The sequence below is a fragment of the Budorcas taxicolor genome, chromosome 2 (assembly GCF_023091745.1).
Source record: "Budorcas taxicolor isolate Tak-1 chromosome 2, Takin1.1, whole genome shotgun sequence".
NCBI lineage: Eukaryota > Metazoa > Chordata > Mammalia > Artiodactyla > Bovidae > Budorcas > Budorcas taxicolor.
In genome coordinates, this window is record NC_068911.1 from 134,061,644 (window position 1) to 134,081,537 (window position 19,894).

At 35.2% G+C, this 19,894-nt stretch overlaps 1 protein-coding gene and 1 pseudogene across 1 annotated transcript in view; one reads left to right on the forward strand and one right to left on the reverse strand.

Annotated features, from left to right (window-relative positions):
• The window catches only part of HYCC2 (hyccin PI4KA lipid kinase complex subunit 2), a 34,540-nt gene extending 15,098 nt beyond the window's left edge, over nucleotides 1–19,442 (reverse strand). The window contains exons 1-6 of the mRNA XM_052635662.1: nucleotides 19,390–19,442; nucleotides 18,423–18,524; nucleotides 10,463–10,642; nucleotides 7,230–7,310; nucleotides 5,708–5,823; nucleotides 2,046–2,141 (exon numbers count right to left, since the gene is read on the reverse strand). Coding sequence (XP_052491622.1) covers nucleotides 2,046–2,141; nucleotides 5,708–5,823; nucleotides 7,230–7,310; nucleotides 10,463–10,642; nucleotides 18,423–18,524; nucleotides 19,390–19,440 — 626 coding nt within the window. The 5' untranslated portion in view covers nucleotides 19,441–19,442. The remainder of the gene's footprint in view (nucleotides 1–2,045; nucleotides 2,142–5,707; nucleotides 5,824–7,229; nucleotides 7,311–10,462; nucleotides 10,643–18,422; nucleotides 18,525–19,389) is intronic.
• On the forward strand, nucleotides 7,649–7,748 carry LOC128044019 (uncharacterized; annotated as a pseudogene).
• Nucleotides 19,443–19,894: the final 452 nt, after the last annotated feature.

Genomic DNA, 19,894 nt, shown 5'->3' on the forward strand with positions numbered 1-19,894 from the left:
ATTAGGATAAAATTTATGTGGATAACGTTCAATACATATTCAGTTTTAAGGAGAAAGACTATTAAGGAAAGACTATTTTTCATTTATTTCATATATAGATGATGGTATCAATTAGATCACTGTGTATTTACATTATATACATTTAAAATAACAATTAACAATTATTTGTTTTATTATATTAATATTTACATGCTGGAAATCATATAATTTACAACTTTTTGAAAAAGAATAAAAAATTTAAATGTTAACTTAAAAGTGTATAAAGGCTATAAAGTTTTTCAAAATTCATTAAGGGATATGTGAGTAAAAGTTTGAGGACTACTAAATGCTATCATCATTTGTTTATTAAGGAACTCTGTAAGATGCCATGTAAATGTTACCAATTAGAGATATAGCGAATTTGTTTAGTTGAGCCAAAAATAGTCATCTATAAATAAATTTATCTGTAGATATGCAGTAAGTGCTTAAACAATATACTCTCTTGATAAGAACATTTAGGTTAGAATAGACACATGTATATGTATGGCTGCGCTCCTTCACTGTTCACCTAAAACTATCACATTGTTTGTTAATCAGCTATACCCCAATACAAAATTAAAAGTTTTAAAAAAACAAACAACATGTAGATTAGAGACAAGAATTTTGTTAGTCATTAATCTTGTTATTATACACAAGTGGAAATAATAACACTTTAAAATAATCTACAAATCTATAAATCAAATTAACAGCTAATTTAGACTGGCCTACCTCCAATTAGCAAAAGTGAGTTTTGTTATAAATAGGACCACAGTTTCTTTTCAGTAATACACCAGTATGAACCTGTGCAAAGCATTTGTAGTAGTGGTTGGGGGTGGGACATGTGGGGCTGATCCTCATGATACCTTCCTGGTATTCACACCCTTGTGTCATCCCCTCCTCCTGAGCATGGGCGAACCTGTGATTTGCTTGTAACATGGCAAAGGTGATATGATTTTCATGCATACATGTACATGATTATGTGATTATATAACCTAAGACTGTAGTGTATCATCTCTTGTTCCTCTGCTTTAAGAAGTGAGCTGCCATGCTGTAGGCTGCCTAAGTTGGGAGGCTCACATGGCAAGGAACTGATGCTGGCCTTCAGCAGACAGTCTGTATGAAATTCAAGCCCTTAGTCCTACAACTATAGGAACTGAATTCTGCCAAGATAAGTGTATAATTCCTCAAATGAACCTCAGGTAAGATGGCAACTCCAGCAGACATCTTAACTGCAGCTTGTAATACCCTAAGCAGAAGGCCCAGCTAAGTGACACTTAGATTTCTGACCCACAGAAAACTGAAATAATAAATGTATGCTATTTTAAGCAACTAAATTCATGGCAATTTGTTATGAGGCAATAGAAAAACTAACATAGCATTTAACTTTCAGGGGGTAGAGAAGGCTCACCCTTTTTATTTGCGCTTCCTCAAATAAAAATCAACTGGGCAGGACAAATTGAGTGTTCCTTCTGTATTTAAGATTCCCCTCCTCTGTCTCCAAACCTATTTATATCAATTTTTTTTCAATAGTGGAAATAAAAATTTTAGCTCAGGTCTGTTCAAATTATTAGAAATTCTGGTTTGGTAAAGATTAGAATATACAAATATAAATGAGACATACACATAATTGATGCTATTGCTAATCTCATCCAAAGAAGAGAGTTATTTGTGAGATACAGTAAGGAAAAAGTTCACATTTCTTTACTTTCTCTATACAGAAGACTATTTATTCAAAACACTCAAAGTGATTTATAAAAACTGGCATCCAGGCAGTGATCAAGTATACCAATAAACCACCTTGAACCTAAATCATCTTGGCTTAGCTTGATGTTGAGCTACAAAATACTTCTTTAATACTGAAATACTTTCAAGAAATCATGATATATGAGGAATGATAGAAAATTCTTATAGGAAGATAAGTTTCCTGAGTTTTGTTTACTGCTATATCACCAGGGGTTAGAACAGTGCCTACCAGCGAGAATATGCTCAATAAAAATGTATGAAAGAATGATAAGTATTCTGCTTACCTGGAGCCCATTCGGCAAAGAGACTGGTAAGATGAAGCAGGCATATACACGATAGCAGAATTATAACATAACATGAGAAAACTCAGGACTTCAAACCTAGAAAAAACAAAAACAAGGAGAAAAAGATCACAAATAATTATTTCTACTTATAGACTGTAGTAAATGATTTCTTTGTTGGATGGTTATAACAACAATGCCTTAATATTGATTTTCATTATTTCTCAATCAGATCATTGTAATATCCTCAATAATTTCCCTATTTCCATTTGCCTTATTAAAGGTCATACCACTTACTGCCATCTATATTTTCTTCCTCAAAAATCCCCCATCATGCTTGAATAGATGACTCCCCTATCTGCACTAATCTACTGTTACTACTGACTGCATCATAAAGACCAAACTCATCAAGGCATAAAAAGTCCTTTAAAAATCCACCCTCAACCTACCTCTCCAACCTTATTTCCCTCCACTGTGTACCACATACACCATATGATAACAGTTTTCTTATATCATTCCATGAATAATGCCATAATCTTTCATAATACCTTGCTTTTTTTTTTTTTTTTTAACTGATATTACCCTTTCTTACTACAACACTTTTCACTTGGAAAACTCCTACTAAGGTTTCAAATCCTGGCTCAAATTTTAATTTCAGACATAAAGACATTCTTAATTCTCCCAACTAAAACAAACAAAAATTGTTCATCTGTATAGCTCTAATACAGTATTTATCTCACTAAATCAGTTCTCTGTCTCTACCTCTGTTTTATCCATTCAGTAATATGCAACTTTAGGACAGAGACCCTAATTTACTCATCTCTAACTCTAGTGTCAGACACGGTGTTTAATACATTATTATTGCTCAATTAATTTTTATTGAATGAATAAATGAATGCTTTCTTAATCTGTACAATCACTAAGAAAGTGGCTCCTAAACCTGAATGCACATTACAGTTATTTAAGGACATTTTGGAATAATATATTCCTGTGTCTCAACACAGACTGACCCAATTAGAATCTCTGAGGGCAGGACCCAGGAACACAATACTTCTAAAAAGCTTGCCATAGGTGGTGAAGAGTATATTGAAAGTCTTTGCGCTACTTCTGAAATATTTTTTTAAGTCAGAAATTATTTCAAAATGAAAAGTTAAAAATTGAGTTCAAAGTATGACACAGAAGCAGTTCACATCTTCAGATCCTTTCTCCTTCTCTATGCTGCGAGGTTCATTGAAGATTTATTTTATGAAATTGAAGACTTATTTTCTGAAAGGATAAAAGAGAAACTTCTACCATGGAACCACCAAGCACAAGTGTGATTTGGGTTGGAGTGGGGAGGATGGGAAGATACTGAAAATAGAAAACTTAAATAAAATAGGTCTTACTGGATACTGACACCTCAAGTTTTCCTTCCCCACTTGGCCATCAGAATGCTAGCAGCCCTCTGATTAAGAAACTAGAAGAGTTTTCTTTAGAGAATTTGGCCACCCTAAGAATAAAGACTTAAAGATATGGACTTGGGAAGTTCCCCAAATGAGTGGCCCAGTGAGAAGTTGGGAAGTTCATACACCATCAGCCCCTACCAACATGGTCATAGCTTCTCATTTTTTAAAATTTCCAGCTCTTAAACATAAGTAGGGGAAAATGGATTATAGACATCTGATGAACTTTATTAATAGGAAAATGAGGTCAAAATAAAGAAATGGGGGTGGGGGAACACAATTTGGAGGACACAATAAACATAAAAGAGAAAAAAAAACTTTAAATAAAGCAAATTATCATTAATATTCTAAAAAAAGAGATGCTGTTTCAAAAATAAAAAAACAACAAAAATCCAAATAGGAACTATTTTAGAAGACCATTCAGAATATACAAAATATGATGTATTTTGTCTGTATCTTTAAGTCTTTCCTCTTAGGGTCATCAAATTCTCTTCCAGATATACAAAATATGATGACAGAAATTAAAAACTCAGGAACAGAACTGGTGAATGAAGTTGAGGAAATATCATAGAAAGTGAAGCCAAAGGAAAAAGATATGGCAAATGGAAGAGGAAAGAGTGCCACAACAGGAGCTCCAAATAATAAAAGCTCCACAAGAAAGATAATAAAAGACCAAATAAATAAAGGACAAATAATAAAACACTAGAGAAGATGGAAAGGCTAAACTAATTAACAAAAAATAATTAAGCAAAGTTCCCAGTCTGAAGGACATGAGTTTCCAAATCAAAAAGGCCCATGTACTGTACTGCTCAGTACAAACAGGAAATAAACCCATACCAAGAAATATCACATGGAATTTCAGAATACTAGAAACAAAGAATGAGGATCTAGGGTGCAAGAAACAGTGGATCCATCCACACAGGAAAAAGAAAAAGGGAATTCCCAGGGTAATAGTGAGAGGAAATACCAAGATAACAAGTATACACCAGGCAAAGAGGGAAACACAGTTCAGACTGCAGTAAGTCAAAAAAGGCTCTGGGAGCTCCTTTTTCAGGAAGATAAAATTGAGAAAATAACTGGTATAAACAAAGTTTTGGAAGGCTACGTAGAAAACTGATAGAAAATTTACAGGGCTAAATTACAAAGCACATAGTAAACAAAGAAAACAAAAGGTCAAAGATGAACTTCAAGGAAAACAAAAAGATATGCAGGAAAGGAAAAGTAACCAGTCACAAAGCTCAGCTCCGAATAGTTCTGATGAGCAATGTTCATTCAAGGGGTTTCCCTGGTGGTCCAGTGGTTTAAGAATCCACAGTCCCAATGCAGGGGGCATGGGTTCAATCCCTGGTTGGGGAACTAAGATTCTGCATGCTGTATAGCACGGCGAAAAAAAAAAAATCATTCATAATAATGAGAAATTTAAATAATGAATTCTCCAGAATTACAAGACAACTATACTGAGAAGAAAGGACGAAGAGAGTTAACAACCTAAGTTTTTATCTTTCATAGAGATAAGTTATTAGATAATGCCCCAAAGTGAAAAATTTTAAAGCAGTAAATTACTACAAAGATGGTAAATATTAAGAGCAAGATTTTTCAACCTCAGCACTATCGACATTTTGGCCTAGATAAGTGATTGTTGTCGGGGGCCAGTCCAGGCGTGGCAGGATGCTGAACAGCACCCCTGACTTCTACACTTGAGATGCTTGTAGCAGTCTTCCCTCCCACTCAGTTGTGACAATCAAACAAGTCTCCAGACGCTGACAAATGTTCACTGAAGGGGCAGAAGTGCCCTGGTTGAGAACCACTGGTTAAAAGTTGTTACATCTAGGGAAGGAGAAGTGGAAGAGATGGGGAGCCAGAGACTGCAGTTTTTCGTAATAAACTCTAGACCTAATGCATGTTTAACTTGGAAAAAAAAAAGTGTGTATTTCTGACATAGCTGACTGTACAAAAAGGTAAAACATATAGCAAAAACAACAGCACAATGATATACCATTTTCCATACCCACTAAGATAGATATAATCAAAAAGATGGAAAAAAAAGAGTAGGTAAAGATGTTGAGAAACTGCAACTATCACACATTGCTGGTGGGACTGCAAAATGGTACACAATTCTGGAAAACAACATGTCTCTTCCCATACCAAATGTGAACCAAAGTAATTATAGCTAAGTATTAAGTGTAAATTAACAATTTTAATATCTACAGTTTTGATTATTACCGGTTTTGTGCAGTGAATGTTTCCCTCTGAGGATGAAGATCGCTGTAAACAACCCTGATGAGATCATGCTGACATAATGCCCCTTCTGTCAAGGCCATGGATCCAATCGTGGAGGGCTATAAAAACAAGGTAAAGTATGAGACTGTGTCTTTAAAATAAAATAAAAATCTGTAACATGAGAACATTTAATTCTGCTTCAACAAAAGGTAATTTCAGACCATTTCTTCTTCTCTTTCAAAATCTCTTCAATTTTTCAATTATATATGTTCTATAGCTCCTTTTAAAACATATATACAATATATAAAACTAAAAATACACCACTTTGGTTTTTGAAATATTATGGAATGAATCTATATTTAGGACACAGAATAAGAAAAATTGCTTAAAAGAATAAAGATTACAAATGCAACAACTTTAATTTGTTTGTTTCCAGAACTCAGAGCACTCTTGGGGACTATACATTCAAACCTGCAGGTTTGTCTAACTTCACAGAGGCTGGTACTCTCATTAATCTTACATTAAGAAAGCAAGGTGTAGGGAGTTATAATTGCATAATAAAAACAAGAATAAATACTACGATCAAAAGTCTCTTTAATAGTGATATAATTGATTTCATGTTTCTAAAGTTAGAACCATCAATTTGTAAATGTCTCACTACCCTCCATTTTATAACTTGATACACAGAAGAGTTAAAATCTAATATTTAGAAATGTTCTATGCTAAAATCAGCCTTGGTTAAGTAAGAGGCATTCTATTTCCAACAAAAGACAAAGTCCCAGGGGAATTAATTAAAAAATAAATAGCTGCATTGAGCTATGAAGCAACTGGATACTGCTTGCTGTTAAGAAAATTGAATCTAATTTTTAGACTACTAGTGAATTAGTTAATTTAAATGCTTTCCTCACAACTTTATGCACTAAAGGCCCAACAGACGAGAAGCTTGATTCATAACATATATCCTATCCTTAAAGAGAGCAGGCAGGAGTTCAGGTCAATAGGAGCCATCTATCTACATAATTATCATTGTTCTCACAATCTTCAACCAAATAAATACTGGAAAAATCAGAAGTATAAGGTTAATGAATATCTAGAATGCATCAATCAGAGTACTTTAAATGTACTGTGTTAATATTCTTACTGTGTTAATATTCTTCTAAGTAGTTATTTTCCTAAAAAATAATAAAAAATAAATCAATCTAACATAGATCATTTCTAATTAATATGGACGACTTAAAAAATTTAAAGGAATATTTCTAAAAATTCATATAATAAAAAAGACCAGTGATGATATTGGTAGAAGAATAAAAAAGAAATAAACCAGAACTAGAGGAAGATTTTCCAATAAGTAATTTCTATCTCTCTTGACAACAGCTCAGCTTTATATCACTAATAACAAACATCTACATTTAAAGAAACAAATCTGCTAAAGATGTGTTAGGAATAATTTATCTCTAGTATGAAACTGACTTTTGCTCAATATATTGATAACTTTTAAAGATTTTACCTCTCCAATCTTACTTACCTCATGGTATATTGATGGCTTGGATAAGGAAGGGATGGTAAAAGACAGAACTTTATTGTTTCCATCCTTATCAGCAATTTCCTATGGTAAAAAAAAGAAAATTCACAGATAATGAAATAGTCACACAACTCTATTAAAAGAAATAATAATTGCTTTCTTAATTTAACAAATATATAATTGGCGATTGAAGAAGACTTTTAGAAATGGTAATAAAAATATTATTACCCTTGTGTATCTTTAACCAATTAGCAAATTTGTACACTTTGGTAGCTGACGTCCTTTGGGAGACATTGAGAGATATAACACAATTAATCAAAAATACCATGACAACAAAGACATGAAATAGGCACATATATAAATCCTCATGATAAATTGGTAGGACAGCCAGGGAGATTACAAGTTATCATATCTCTTAGTAGAAACTAGCTGAGTTTAAAAGATTAATGGAAAGATAACAGAGACAATTAGCATAGCCCTAACTAGGATGACATGCAAATTTGTGAAGTGTTCCACATTTTTAGAATAGGAGAAAATATTTGCAAATGTTACAAATAAAATATACAAAAGCTCATATAACTCAAGAACAAAAACACAAACAACCCAATCGAAAAAAGGGAAGACCTTAATAGACATGTCTCCAGTGAAGACATACAGAGGGCCAGTAGGCACATGAAAAGATGCTGAAAGTGCAAGTCACTCAGTCGTATCTGACTCTTTCCAACTCCATGGACTATACAGTCCATGGAATTCTTCAGGCCAGAACAGTGGAGTGGGTAGCCTTTCCCTTCTCCAGGAGAGCTTCCCAACCCAGGGACTGAACCCAGGTCTCCTGCATTGCAGGCAGATTCTTTATCAGCTGAGCCACAAGGGAATACTGAAGTGGGTAGCCTATTCCTTCTCCAGCAGATTTTCACAACCCAGGAATCAAACCAGGGTCTCTTGCATTGCAGGTGGACTTTACCAACTGAGCTATCAGGGAAGCCTCAACATCATTAATTTTAGAGAAATGCAAATCAAAACTACAATGAGGTACTACCTCATACCAGTCAGAATGGCCATCATTAAAAAGTCTACAAATAACAAGTGCTGGAGAGTGTATGGAGAGAATGGAATCCTCCTACACTGCTGGTGGGAATGTAAGTTAGTAAAGCCACTGTGGAAAATAGTATAGAGGTTCCTCAGAAAACTAAAAATAGAATTCCCATATAAAAGATTGAAATTAAAGGTCTTAGCCAAGAAATCTACACTTATTAAAAGAAAATCTTACAATTAAATTATTCAATAATAAATTAATGACCTGAAATAAGCTACATATTAACATAATTATATGGTACTAGTCCAAGTGATTAATCATAAGTTCATACTTAATAGTTTTTACTGAACAACAGAAACATCCCTGTGATTTTTAAAAAGCATTTTCTTTCACTGAAAAAGTCATGGCATTCATTTCTACAGTCTCTGGCACCTCCAGTCTTCTACAGGTATCAGTAAAAACCTGCCTACAGACACCAGCAATTAGAGGGGTGAAATGCCCCTCCTGCATCAATCCTTTTGTCTACTGTCTTATTTTAATCTGTTTTTTTAAAAATGATATTAGTATACATGACTGGCATAAAACCCAGAGACAGACTACCCTTAGTAGACCTAGAAGGAAGGTGGTCAGAGAGATGAGTGGTTGTACAGCATAAAAGGAAGAAACAACAATAAAAAACAACTATCATTACCAAAACACAAACCCAAAAGAACTTTCCTTGAGAACCAGTTTCTGAGTTTAACATGTCACAGGAGAGTATCAGTTGCATGTGAACAATGGCCATACCTCTAATTTTGGCAGGAAAGTGGTTTAAAAATCCTTAGAGAAATCATTTACCTACTCTGTAGTCAAACTAGTTACCACATCTGAGCCAGTGTCTCAGAGAAAGTCTCCGCTAAGATGAATGGGCCTGATTTAAGTTAGGGGATAAAATTTTAATTTTTATCCCTAAATTTCAAATTAAGTCAAATACTTTTGATTTTTATCCATGTATTATCTGTGGAGAAGGTGTTAGGCTACTGAAGCAAGGGAGAAGTGCTGGGGTGAGAAAAGAAGAAAAAAGAGAAATGAATATACGAAAGAAATCCAAGGTGGTAATAAAAATTGAGAACCACAGAGATGAGAGAACAAAGATATTAAGGGATTTAAAAGAAGACAGAAACCCGAGGTTACATTTATGATACATAATTGAGTGTTTTAAAACAGTACACTATTTTTAAGATACCAAAAGATAATTAAACCATAGCACCAACAAGTACTGTCAAGAACTTGTCAGGCATCCCCAAATTTTTTGCTTTATTTGTTCCACCACTGAAGTTTATTATACCAAACAGTACAAACGATAACTAACATCAATAAACATTTACTAAGCACCTGTGCTAAGCACTAGAGACATGATGATAGATGAAATCGCTTTTAATACTACTATCAATGTTTTATTTCTGTTTTACAGATGAGGCAACTGAAATCAAGGTATTAAGTAACTTGTTTAGATTTAAAACAGCCAGTAAGTGGCAGGGCCTATTTTTAAACAAAATACAAGTGACTTCAAAGGCTAGACTTCTTCCTTCACATTTCAGTGATGGAAATGTTCTTCAATGATTTTTAAAGAGATAATGCTTAAGAGAAATGGGCACGGGTGCAGAGTATTTTTTGTAGACTCAAATGTTTTGTGAAGTACTTTAGTTGAGGTACCTCTCATCTACAAACATAGTTTTATTATGCAGAGTGTTTGTTTACAGGGAATACACAGAATATAAGAATTCGAAGGGCTGGAATTTCAACACCAATGTTCTAAACAGGACACCATGAGAAAAAACACAACCCAGAATGTTTAAGGTACTTAAGAATTCCTTAAAAGAAAACAACTTCATGAACAATACAGTATCAGATACATAATGTTTTATCAAATGATTATTAAAAATAAATTAAAAATTTTTAATGCAAGGCATTACAAATATTAGTCAATTTAAAAATCAGAAAAATAAGCCATACATTAATAATTTCATCAATTATAAGTTTCCTACTTTATAAAATGCGTTACTAGCATACACTGAACACCTATGTACTCAATTTAATTAATTCAAATAAGTTATTCAACAGACATTTAAATTTCTTTTCCTCTAACTATTCTGTAAGTATTATTTCAGAGGACTTAAAAAAAATATTTGACATTTTCCAACTATTATTTTCCACTTACCAAATTGTAAATTCCTAACAGAAGTGCTTCAATGCAACCATTACTCTGTCTGTCTCGGCTAACTGTAAGCCGTAAGTACACCCACATCAATTCTGGCAAGAACTGCAGTGTGAACCTCTTAAGTCGAACTTCAGAGCTACGATAGAGCTCAAACAGCTGGTGGCAGACAGGCTCCAGGAGCTAAAAAGAAAATAAAGTGCATTAGCTATTTCCATTCTTTTGGCTGTATTTTTTTAAGGCACATATACTTGTATTTTAAAAATAAATTCTCAATATTAATTTTTGCTTATTCGAAATCAGTGCAACCAAAACCTCAACCTCTATTTATACAGAGACTACACATTGAACTGACCAGTTCTGTAACTATAGGAAGTCCTTCATGCCCATATAATATCAACATCTCTTTCAACACACGGTACTTAATTTAACTTCTTAGATAATCAGTCCTTTAACTAATATACTAGTTTACAGTTAGTTTCTTTTTCTGTTCTTACCAACTCTTACAATCTTCCATTTTCAGAAGTTTCGATTGGAAGAAAAGAATGTCAAATGATATTGTTGGAAATAAACTAAATTTCAACTTTCAGTTCAGTTCCGTCACTCAGTCATGTCTGACTTTTTGCGACCCTACGGACTGCAGCATAGCAGGCTTCCCTATCCATCACCAACTCCCAGAGCTTGCTCAAATTCATGTCCATCAAGTTGGTGATGCCATCCAACCATCTCATCCTCTGTCATCCCCTTCTCCTCCTGCCTTCAATCTTTCCCAGCATCAGGGTCTTTTCAAATGAATCAGTTCTTCACATCAGGTGGCCAAAGTACTGGAACTTCAGCTTCAGTATCAGACCTTCCAAAGAATATTTAGGACTGATTCCCTTTAAGAGTTACTGGTTTGATCTCCTTGCTGTCCAAAGGATTCTCAAGAGTCCTTTTCAACACCATAGCTCAAAAGCATCAATTCTTCAGCACCCAGCTTTCTTTATGGTCCAACTCTCACACACATACATGACTATGGGAAAAACTATCTTTGACTAGACGGACCTTTGTTGGCAAAGTAATGTCTCTGTTTTTTAATATGTTGTCTAGGTTGGTCATAGCTTTTCTTCCAAGAAGCAAGCATCTTTTAATTTCATGGCTGCAGTCACCATCTGCAGTGATTTTGGAGCCCCAAAAAATAAAGTCTGTCATTGTTTCCACTGTTCCCCCATCTATTTGCCAGGAAGTGATGGGACCGGATGCCATGATCTTAGTTTCTGAATGATGAATTTTAAACCAGCTTTTTCTCTCTCCTCTTTCACTTTCATCAAGAGGCTCTTTAGTTCTCCTTTGCTTTCTACCATAAGGGTGGTGTCATCTGCGTATCTGAGGTTATTGATATTTCTCCCTGAAATACTGAATCTCAACTTTAGATTGCTGTTGCTGCTGCTAAGTCGTTTCAGTCGTGTCTGACTCTGTGCGACCCCACAGACAGCAGCCCATCAGGCTCCCTGTCCCTGGGATTCTCCAGGCAAGAATTTCCTTCTCCAATGCATGTGATTTAAACAAATTATATACCACTTAGTAGATAAAGGCACTTTGCAATACATAATATTTGGACATCTAAATGCTAGCGAATATTTTAAATCAGTTCAGTTCAGTCGCTCAGCCGTGTCCGACTCTTTGTGACCCCATGATCTGCAGCACGCCAGGCCTCCCTGTTCAACACCAACTCCCAAAGCCTACTCAAACTCATGTCCATTGAGTCGGTGATGCCATCCAACTATCTCATCCTCTCTCATCCCCTTTTCCTCCTGCCCTCAACCTTTCCCAGCATCAGGGTCTTTTCAAATGAGTCAGGTCTTCAAATCAGGTGGCCAAAGTACTGGAGTTTCAGCTTCAACATCAGTCCTTCCAATGAACACCCAGGACTGATCTCCTTTAGGATGGGCTGGTTGGATCTCCTTGTAGTCCAAGGGACTCTCAAGAGTCTTCTCCAACACCACAGTTCAAAAGCATCAATTCTTCTGCACTCAGCTTCCTTTATAGTCCAACTCTCACATCCATACATGACTACTGGAAAAACCATAGCCTTGACTAGACGGACCTTTGTTGGCAAAGTAATGTCTCAGCTTTTTAATATGCTGACTAGGTTGGTCATAACTTTCCTTCTAAGGAGTAAGCATCTTTTAATTTCATAGCTGCAGGCATCATCTCCAGTGATTTTGGAGCCCCCAAAATAAAGTCTGTTTCCACTGTCTCTCCATCTGTTCACCATGAAGTGATGGGACCTGATGCCATGATCTTAGTTTTCTAAATGTTGAGCTTTAAGCCAACTTTTTCACTCCCCTCTTTCTTTCACTTTCATCACGAGGCTCTTTAGTTCTTCTTCACTTTCTGCCATAAGGGTGCTGTCATCTGCATATCTGAGGTTATTGCTATTTCTCCTGGCAATCTTGATTCCAGCTTGTGCTTCCTCCAGCCCAGCACTTCTCATGATGTACTCTGCATATAAGTTAAATAAGCAAGGTGACAGTATACAGCCTTGATGTACTCCTTTTCCTATTTGGAACCAGTCTCTTGTTCCATGTCCAGTTCTAACTGTTGCATCCTGACCTGCATATCGGTTTCTCAAGAGGCAGGTCAGGTGGCCTGGTATTCCCATCTCTTGAAGAATTTTCCACAGTTTATTGTGATCCACACAGTCAAAGGCTTTGGCATAGTCAATAAAGCAGAAATAGATGTTTTTCTGGAACTTTCTTGCTTTTTCCATGATCCAGCGGATGTTAGCAATTTGATCTCTGGTTCCTCTGCCTTTTCTAAAACCATTTTGAACATCTGGAAGTTCGTGGTTCATGTATTACTGAAGCCTAGCTTGGAGAATTTTGAGCATTACTTTTCTAGCGTGTGAGATGAGTATAATTGTGCAGTAGTTTGAGCATTATTTGGCATTGCCTTTCTTTGGGACTGGAATGAAAACTGACCTTTTCATTTAAAGACATATAAGTAAAATAGATTACTTTTATATTTTAAGACTGACTTAAAGTCTTGCTAATTGTATTTATTGGAAAGACTTTGAAAAGGAGGAAGTATACAGAAATAGCCTTTCCAATGTTTAACCTGATAATTTTCGTATAATATCACAAAATATGATATAAGGAACTTTATAATCTTAAGAAGAAAATGAGCAGTTTATATAAACCTCTTCCTTCCTCCTAAACTTGTACTGTTAATTTAGAATGGTGTTGCTAGAATAACTTCACAAAACTGCTAGACTATAGAAAACTGCCTATGATCTTAAAATGCAGATAAAACACTGAGAGGAAACTATAAAATAATGCTTAAATTAAAATTTAACACCAGCTTTTTGTTTTTTAAAAAAATTTTATTGGAGTATATCTGATTTACAAGGTGTGTTAGTTTCAGGTATACAGCACAGTGAATCAGTTACACATATACATACACTCTTTTTATTTTGCTGAATCCTTTTCTTGTATTTATTAACCATCTAAAATTTAGAGAGGGCCTACATCATTCAAACTGTAAGATTCAGGAAGTAGCTTCGTGGTTTAAGAAGGATGAAACATACGATCTTGGCCCTCAGTAGTGCTCACAGAATTGTATTTAAATAAATTTGTTAAAGTTTGACAGACCTAAGGGATGAGCTTTGGCTTCCTTGGTGGCTCAGAAGGTAAAGAATCTGCCTGCAGTGTGGGAGACCCAATCCCTGGGCTGGGAAGATCCTCTGGAGAAGGGAGTGGCTACCGACTCCACCAGGTGGGCTATAGTCCATGGGGTCACAAAGAGTCAGACATGACTGACTGACACAACTGAGTGACTGACTAAAGGATGAGCTTAGGTGTAATACAGGAAAAAAATTACTGGACTAGGTCAAAGGTATCATTTAACATACTAAAGGAGGAGTATTCACTGTTAATGGTTGTCATGAGAGACATTCTTCAAATTAGACATTTTAACAAAATATCCACTCTTTTTTTCAAATTAGACATTTTAACAAAATATCCACTCTTTTTTAGATTCTTTTCTCATATTGGTCATTATAGAATTATTGAGTAGGGTTCCCTGTGTTATACAGTAAGTCCATATTAGTTATCTATTTTACATATAATAATGTAACAATAGCTTTAAAAAAGAAATAATTCAATAATTTATACACTTCTATTCTAAATGATAATACATATACACCCTTGTAACTGCTTGAATGTAGATATATATGTTTCTAATAATCTAACACTTCAGAATAAAGTCATTACTTTCACAATAGTAAATTCAAGTCAACAAATCCTATATTGATGGTACAGTTAATATTATTTAGATGACTTAAGCTTAACTCTTAAGAACTCTAAAGCCAGAAAAAATTTACACTTTCTAGTCTACTAACCACCAAATGCTTTATATGAAATCACTATCATAGGATTTAAAATCTTAAAAAACATGCCAACTCTCCCCTTACACTGAAGTCTAGACCAGTCAGACAATTTGTCCAAGGTCACAGAAATTAGTGGTGGAGAAAGATACCAGAATTCAGATATTTTGACACAGATGTTTTCACTATACAACTCTTCTTATACCAGAAAGCAGGTGGAGGAAGAGGTGAGAATTGCTTAATTTCAAGCAGTACAGTCTATGTAGTACCAATAATGAAGTAATGAACTTTTGAAAATGGCCAACTGCTGGTAACTTTTTAAAGTACTGACAACATTCAGCTCTTTAGGGGAATTAAACATTGTTGTCTTCATAAATTTATGTATTAAAAATATATGTCCATGTTTTAAACCTACTTTCCTCTTTAGTAAGACTCTAAAATTGCCTTCTCTAAATGTCATTGGCTGTGGTACTATTATGATTTGTCTATGTTATAAAGACCTTATTTCCTATCCTCAGTAGCAAGTACATTAGCATGTAGAGACTGTATTTTAATAAGCACTGAAAAGAAATATAGATTAACCAAAATTAGTACTTTTGTTGTTTAAAAGGAGGGTGGGGAAGTGACTGGCAATCCAGTAAATTTTCATCAGATACCACTGCAAAATAAGACTATTAAAAACTTGCCAATGTACTGTTAAAGTCTTTAATTCCAAGCATATGTATCATGCCATCATGTTCTCAGTTTCTCAGTATCAGAAATGACCTCCTCACAGAGTTTGAAAAAGGGAAAGGTGCTTCCCTGGCAGTCCCCGTGGTTAGGACTCTGTGCTTTCACTGCCAAGGGCATGGGTTTAATCCGTGGTTGGGGAACTAAGATCCCACATGCCATGTGGCACAGTATATAAATAAGTAAATAAATAGACAGAAATATAGGTAGACGGGGCTTCCCTGGTGGCTCAGATGATAAAGAATCCTCTTGCCAATATAGGAGATGCAGGTTCAATCCATGGGTTAGGAAGATACCCTGGAGAAGGGGATGACAACCCACCCCAGTATTCTTTCCTGGAGAATTCCATGGACAGAGGAGCCTGGTGGGCTACAGTCCATGGGGTTGCAAAGAGTCAGACACTACTGAGCAACTAACACTTGTACTTAAATGGTGCTATCACCTACAGCAAAAGATGTTAAGAATAACTTACACTTCCCTCAAACTTAGCAAATAATTTTGACATGATAATTACTAACAGGCATGCCATATGATGAATGCATTGAGAGCAGTTGGGGCGGAATAATGGAGACTGAATCCAAATATGAGTGGGTAATGAAAAAATATGAGGAGAGGAAATGAGCACAAGTAGGCAGAGGCTGAATAGCAATATTATAAAGTTCACTGGGAAGGAGAACAGAAAAATGGTATAGGTAATAAAATAGGAGGCAAATCAAAGGTTTTTAAAAAATAGAATATTGTTGTTTATCATATTCTTTTCATCAAGAAAGGAAAAAAAAAATCAACAACAGAAGAAAAAGAGCAGACAATTGCAGGAGCAATCTTTGAGGTGGTTAGAGAAGATGAGATCCAGGCCTAAGTGGAAGAGAGAGTTTTTGATACAATCTGAGACACTTCATCCACTGAACAGCAGAAATAGCAGGAGAGTTTGACTAGAGATGCTGGCAGAGCGGCGGATTTGAGTAGGAAAATAGTTTCCAACTATTTCCTTCTTTTGTTAGGACACAGAAAGCAAACTGAAAATGAGGAAGGATGGTAAGTGTGCGGAAAAGGAAGGAATAAAATGAACAGTGGGTAAGTGTAAAATGAAATATTATATGCTCATTTTTAATTTTCAGTCCTGCATTTAAGTGGAGAAAGTCAACAAAAACTGTTTTCTCCAGGTACGTTGAGTTGCTCAGTTACAGGCATGAAGTAGATGGATGGGTGGATTTTATCTAGTGTTGAGATTTTGCCCAAAGAATATGAATTAAGGGAATGAGAAGCAAAGGAGCTGAGAATGTGTGCAAGGGAATGATTGTAATGATGGACCACGAAAATGTAGCTAAGAAAAGAGGGACATGAGACATTTGCAGGGAGGCAGAATAATAATTAAATCATAAAGAAGCAGTAGGGTCAATGGTTTTCTGGAAGTCGAAGAAGCAGAACTGCTGCAGTAAGTAAGGGATCTGGAAGGAGGGAAAGCAGAAAAAGTAACACGTTGGTCTAGGGATTAAATGAGTTATAGTACAGGTTAGCCATGATATGGAATATTAAACTTCTATAGGAATTTCCTGGCAGTCCAGTGGTTAGAACTCAGCCAAGGAATTCTCTCCATGTATTTCACTATTCTTCTAATCAATATTTACTAGTGATAAAATACTACATTATAGGGAATTAACATACATATATATATAAACAGATATAAAAATATATAACCCCTGCCCATGAAGAACTTACAATTTAAAAAGAAAGCATGAAACAAATATATTTTAATAAGCAAAGCTTAATGTTAAGACAAAACAAGGGAATACATACATTCAATATTCACACAGAATTCTGAAAACTCCTGACCAAGATATGCATATGTGTCCATTACCATCCCTAAAGTTACAAAACATTCAAAAATACACAGCAAGAGAAAAAGAAGCAAATGAGTCCTGCGGTTGCTGCTACAAATAGCAACAGATGCAAGCCCAACTGAGAGCCAAGTTTAGGAGATAGGAGATAGGAAAGAAAGAGGTCAATAAGCAAGCTTTTAGTGATAGGACAAAAATGAAGATGCACTTTAAGTTAAGCTGCTGGTTAGGAGATGATTACCTGAACTTCTTCAAACTCACTCCAGTACACAGCAGAGGCACTCTTGGAGGCTGTATCTGGGAAGATAAGAAGCTACTTTCCTGTGTGTTCCTTTCATTTCATTTTAAAGCATACATGAATCCAGTGGTGATAAAACTGTATGTCATACTATTATGTTAATGGAAAGATAATGTGTGTATTTTGCATAAGTTAACATATAGAGTCAATAGCTGCACTTTTTTCCCCTTCTAGCACAAGGCTAAACAACAGCAAACTCTTACTCTAAGTTTATTGACTGTGATTATTTAGGCTTTCTCTGGTAATTTTCAAGCTAAATTTACTAGCAGCATCATTTCACACTACCAGTTTGACTGAATTCTCTGATTAGAGTGATTACACAGAGTTCTATACTGTCAATAGAAGGACTGCAAACCATACTTCAATAAATCTCAAACCGTGTATGGCTAAAATTTAGATTCTAGGAAAGGAAACATTCCAAAACAGGAAACAGAGTAAAGTTTTAAATTAAATAAATACTCTCCTAAGATGGCGGTCACTCAAACCAAGAATCAAAATGTACTGTCCTCAACCGTAACAAATTTAGTCAAAACATTAAAAAATATGGAGAGGGAGGTCATGGGGAAAGCCAAAGCAACTATCAGAATGAAAAAAAGCAGAAAGAAAGTTTTCCAGTCCCACTGGAAGGATTAAACAAAAAAAACGAAAACTACAAAACTTACATATATGTGTTTTAGTACACGTATTTCTTATATAGTACAATAAAATCATTTTTCTTATAAACTGTCCTACCTCATTATTTGAGTCTTGAATAACTTTATACAGGGCTGGTACCAGTGTTTTTTTCCGGTGTAAAGTTGCCGCATAATTGGTGATCTGAGTGTCAGGTAATGCCTAAAAGAAACATCAAAGGAAACTTAAAGTGAACTTAATATTTGAGAAGTCAAAAACTTAAATTTATATGAGTCCTTCTCAAAAATAAGAGTCAACTAAGAAAAGTAAATAACATGAAATAATCATGACCTAATAAAACAAATAAATTAGGATGTTATACAATTCTTCTAACTAGTCAACCAGGAGAAATGATTAGAAATCACGTATTACACAAGCTTTGCTGAAATGAGTCACTTTAGTCTTAAAAAAAAACAGCATGGGATTATTTCAATTCCTGTATTTTATTTTCACAAAACACTTATATCTATAGTGTTGATAAATTATAGTTTTTAGTAAAATTAGTGATTTTTAATCACAGGAAATAAAAACATAAGGCATAAATTTGATTTCCATGTCTTATTAAAGCTTGGAGGCCTCCCTTCTTTTATTGAATATATCACCTTATCAATCCTAACAACTAGATTCATTTTTACATATTATCTTCTGGCCATAATTCACATTTGTTGTTGTTGTTGAGTCACTAAGTCATGTCTGACTCTTTGTGACCCCAGAAGGCTTCCCTGTTCTTCACTATCTCCCAGATTTGTTCAAACTCATGTCCACTGAGTCGGTAAAGTCATCCAACCATCTCTGTTGCTCTCTTCTCCTCTTGCCCTCAATCTTTCCCAGCATCAGGGTCTTTTGCAATTATTCACATTAGTGTCTTTTTAAAGAGGTGCAATTACAGAAACAAGTTATTTTATATTTTGCCATTCTCACTTTATAATTTTTGTTTCAGTTTCTCCATGAACATATACATGAATATATACACTGAATTACAACATACAGAATCATATGACACATTCTCATCCTCAATGCAATTTACCTTGAATTCTGATAACCATTCTTCCACAACACCACGTTCAGATCCCAGCATCTTCTTCTACCTTCTATTCCTCTTTTCTGGAAGAAAAAAAGAAAGAAAGAAAAAAAAGCACTGAATTTGAGGACAGTGTTACTTACAGAAACTATCAAAGTAATGATGTGTGCCTTTCATTTAAGGAGAAACTCATCTAGTGCATATTTTAGATAAGGAGGCTTACTTTTAGACTGCCTTCCTGGAAGTAGCTTCAGTCATGTCTGACTCTTTGCGACCCATGGACTGAAGCCTGCCAGACTCCTCTGTCCATGGAATTCTCCAGGCAAGAATACTCGAGTGGGTTGCCTTGCCCCACTCGCTGCAGGGGACCCACTTTACCCAGGGATCGAACCTGTGTCTCCTGCAGCTCCTGCATCGCAGGCAGATTCTTTACTGCTGAGCCACTGGGCAAGCCCCAGTTTCAGACTAGTGTTCAATTAAAACAAAACTGTTTATAAAGAAGTTCTATCTT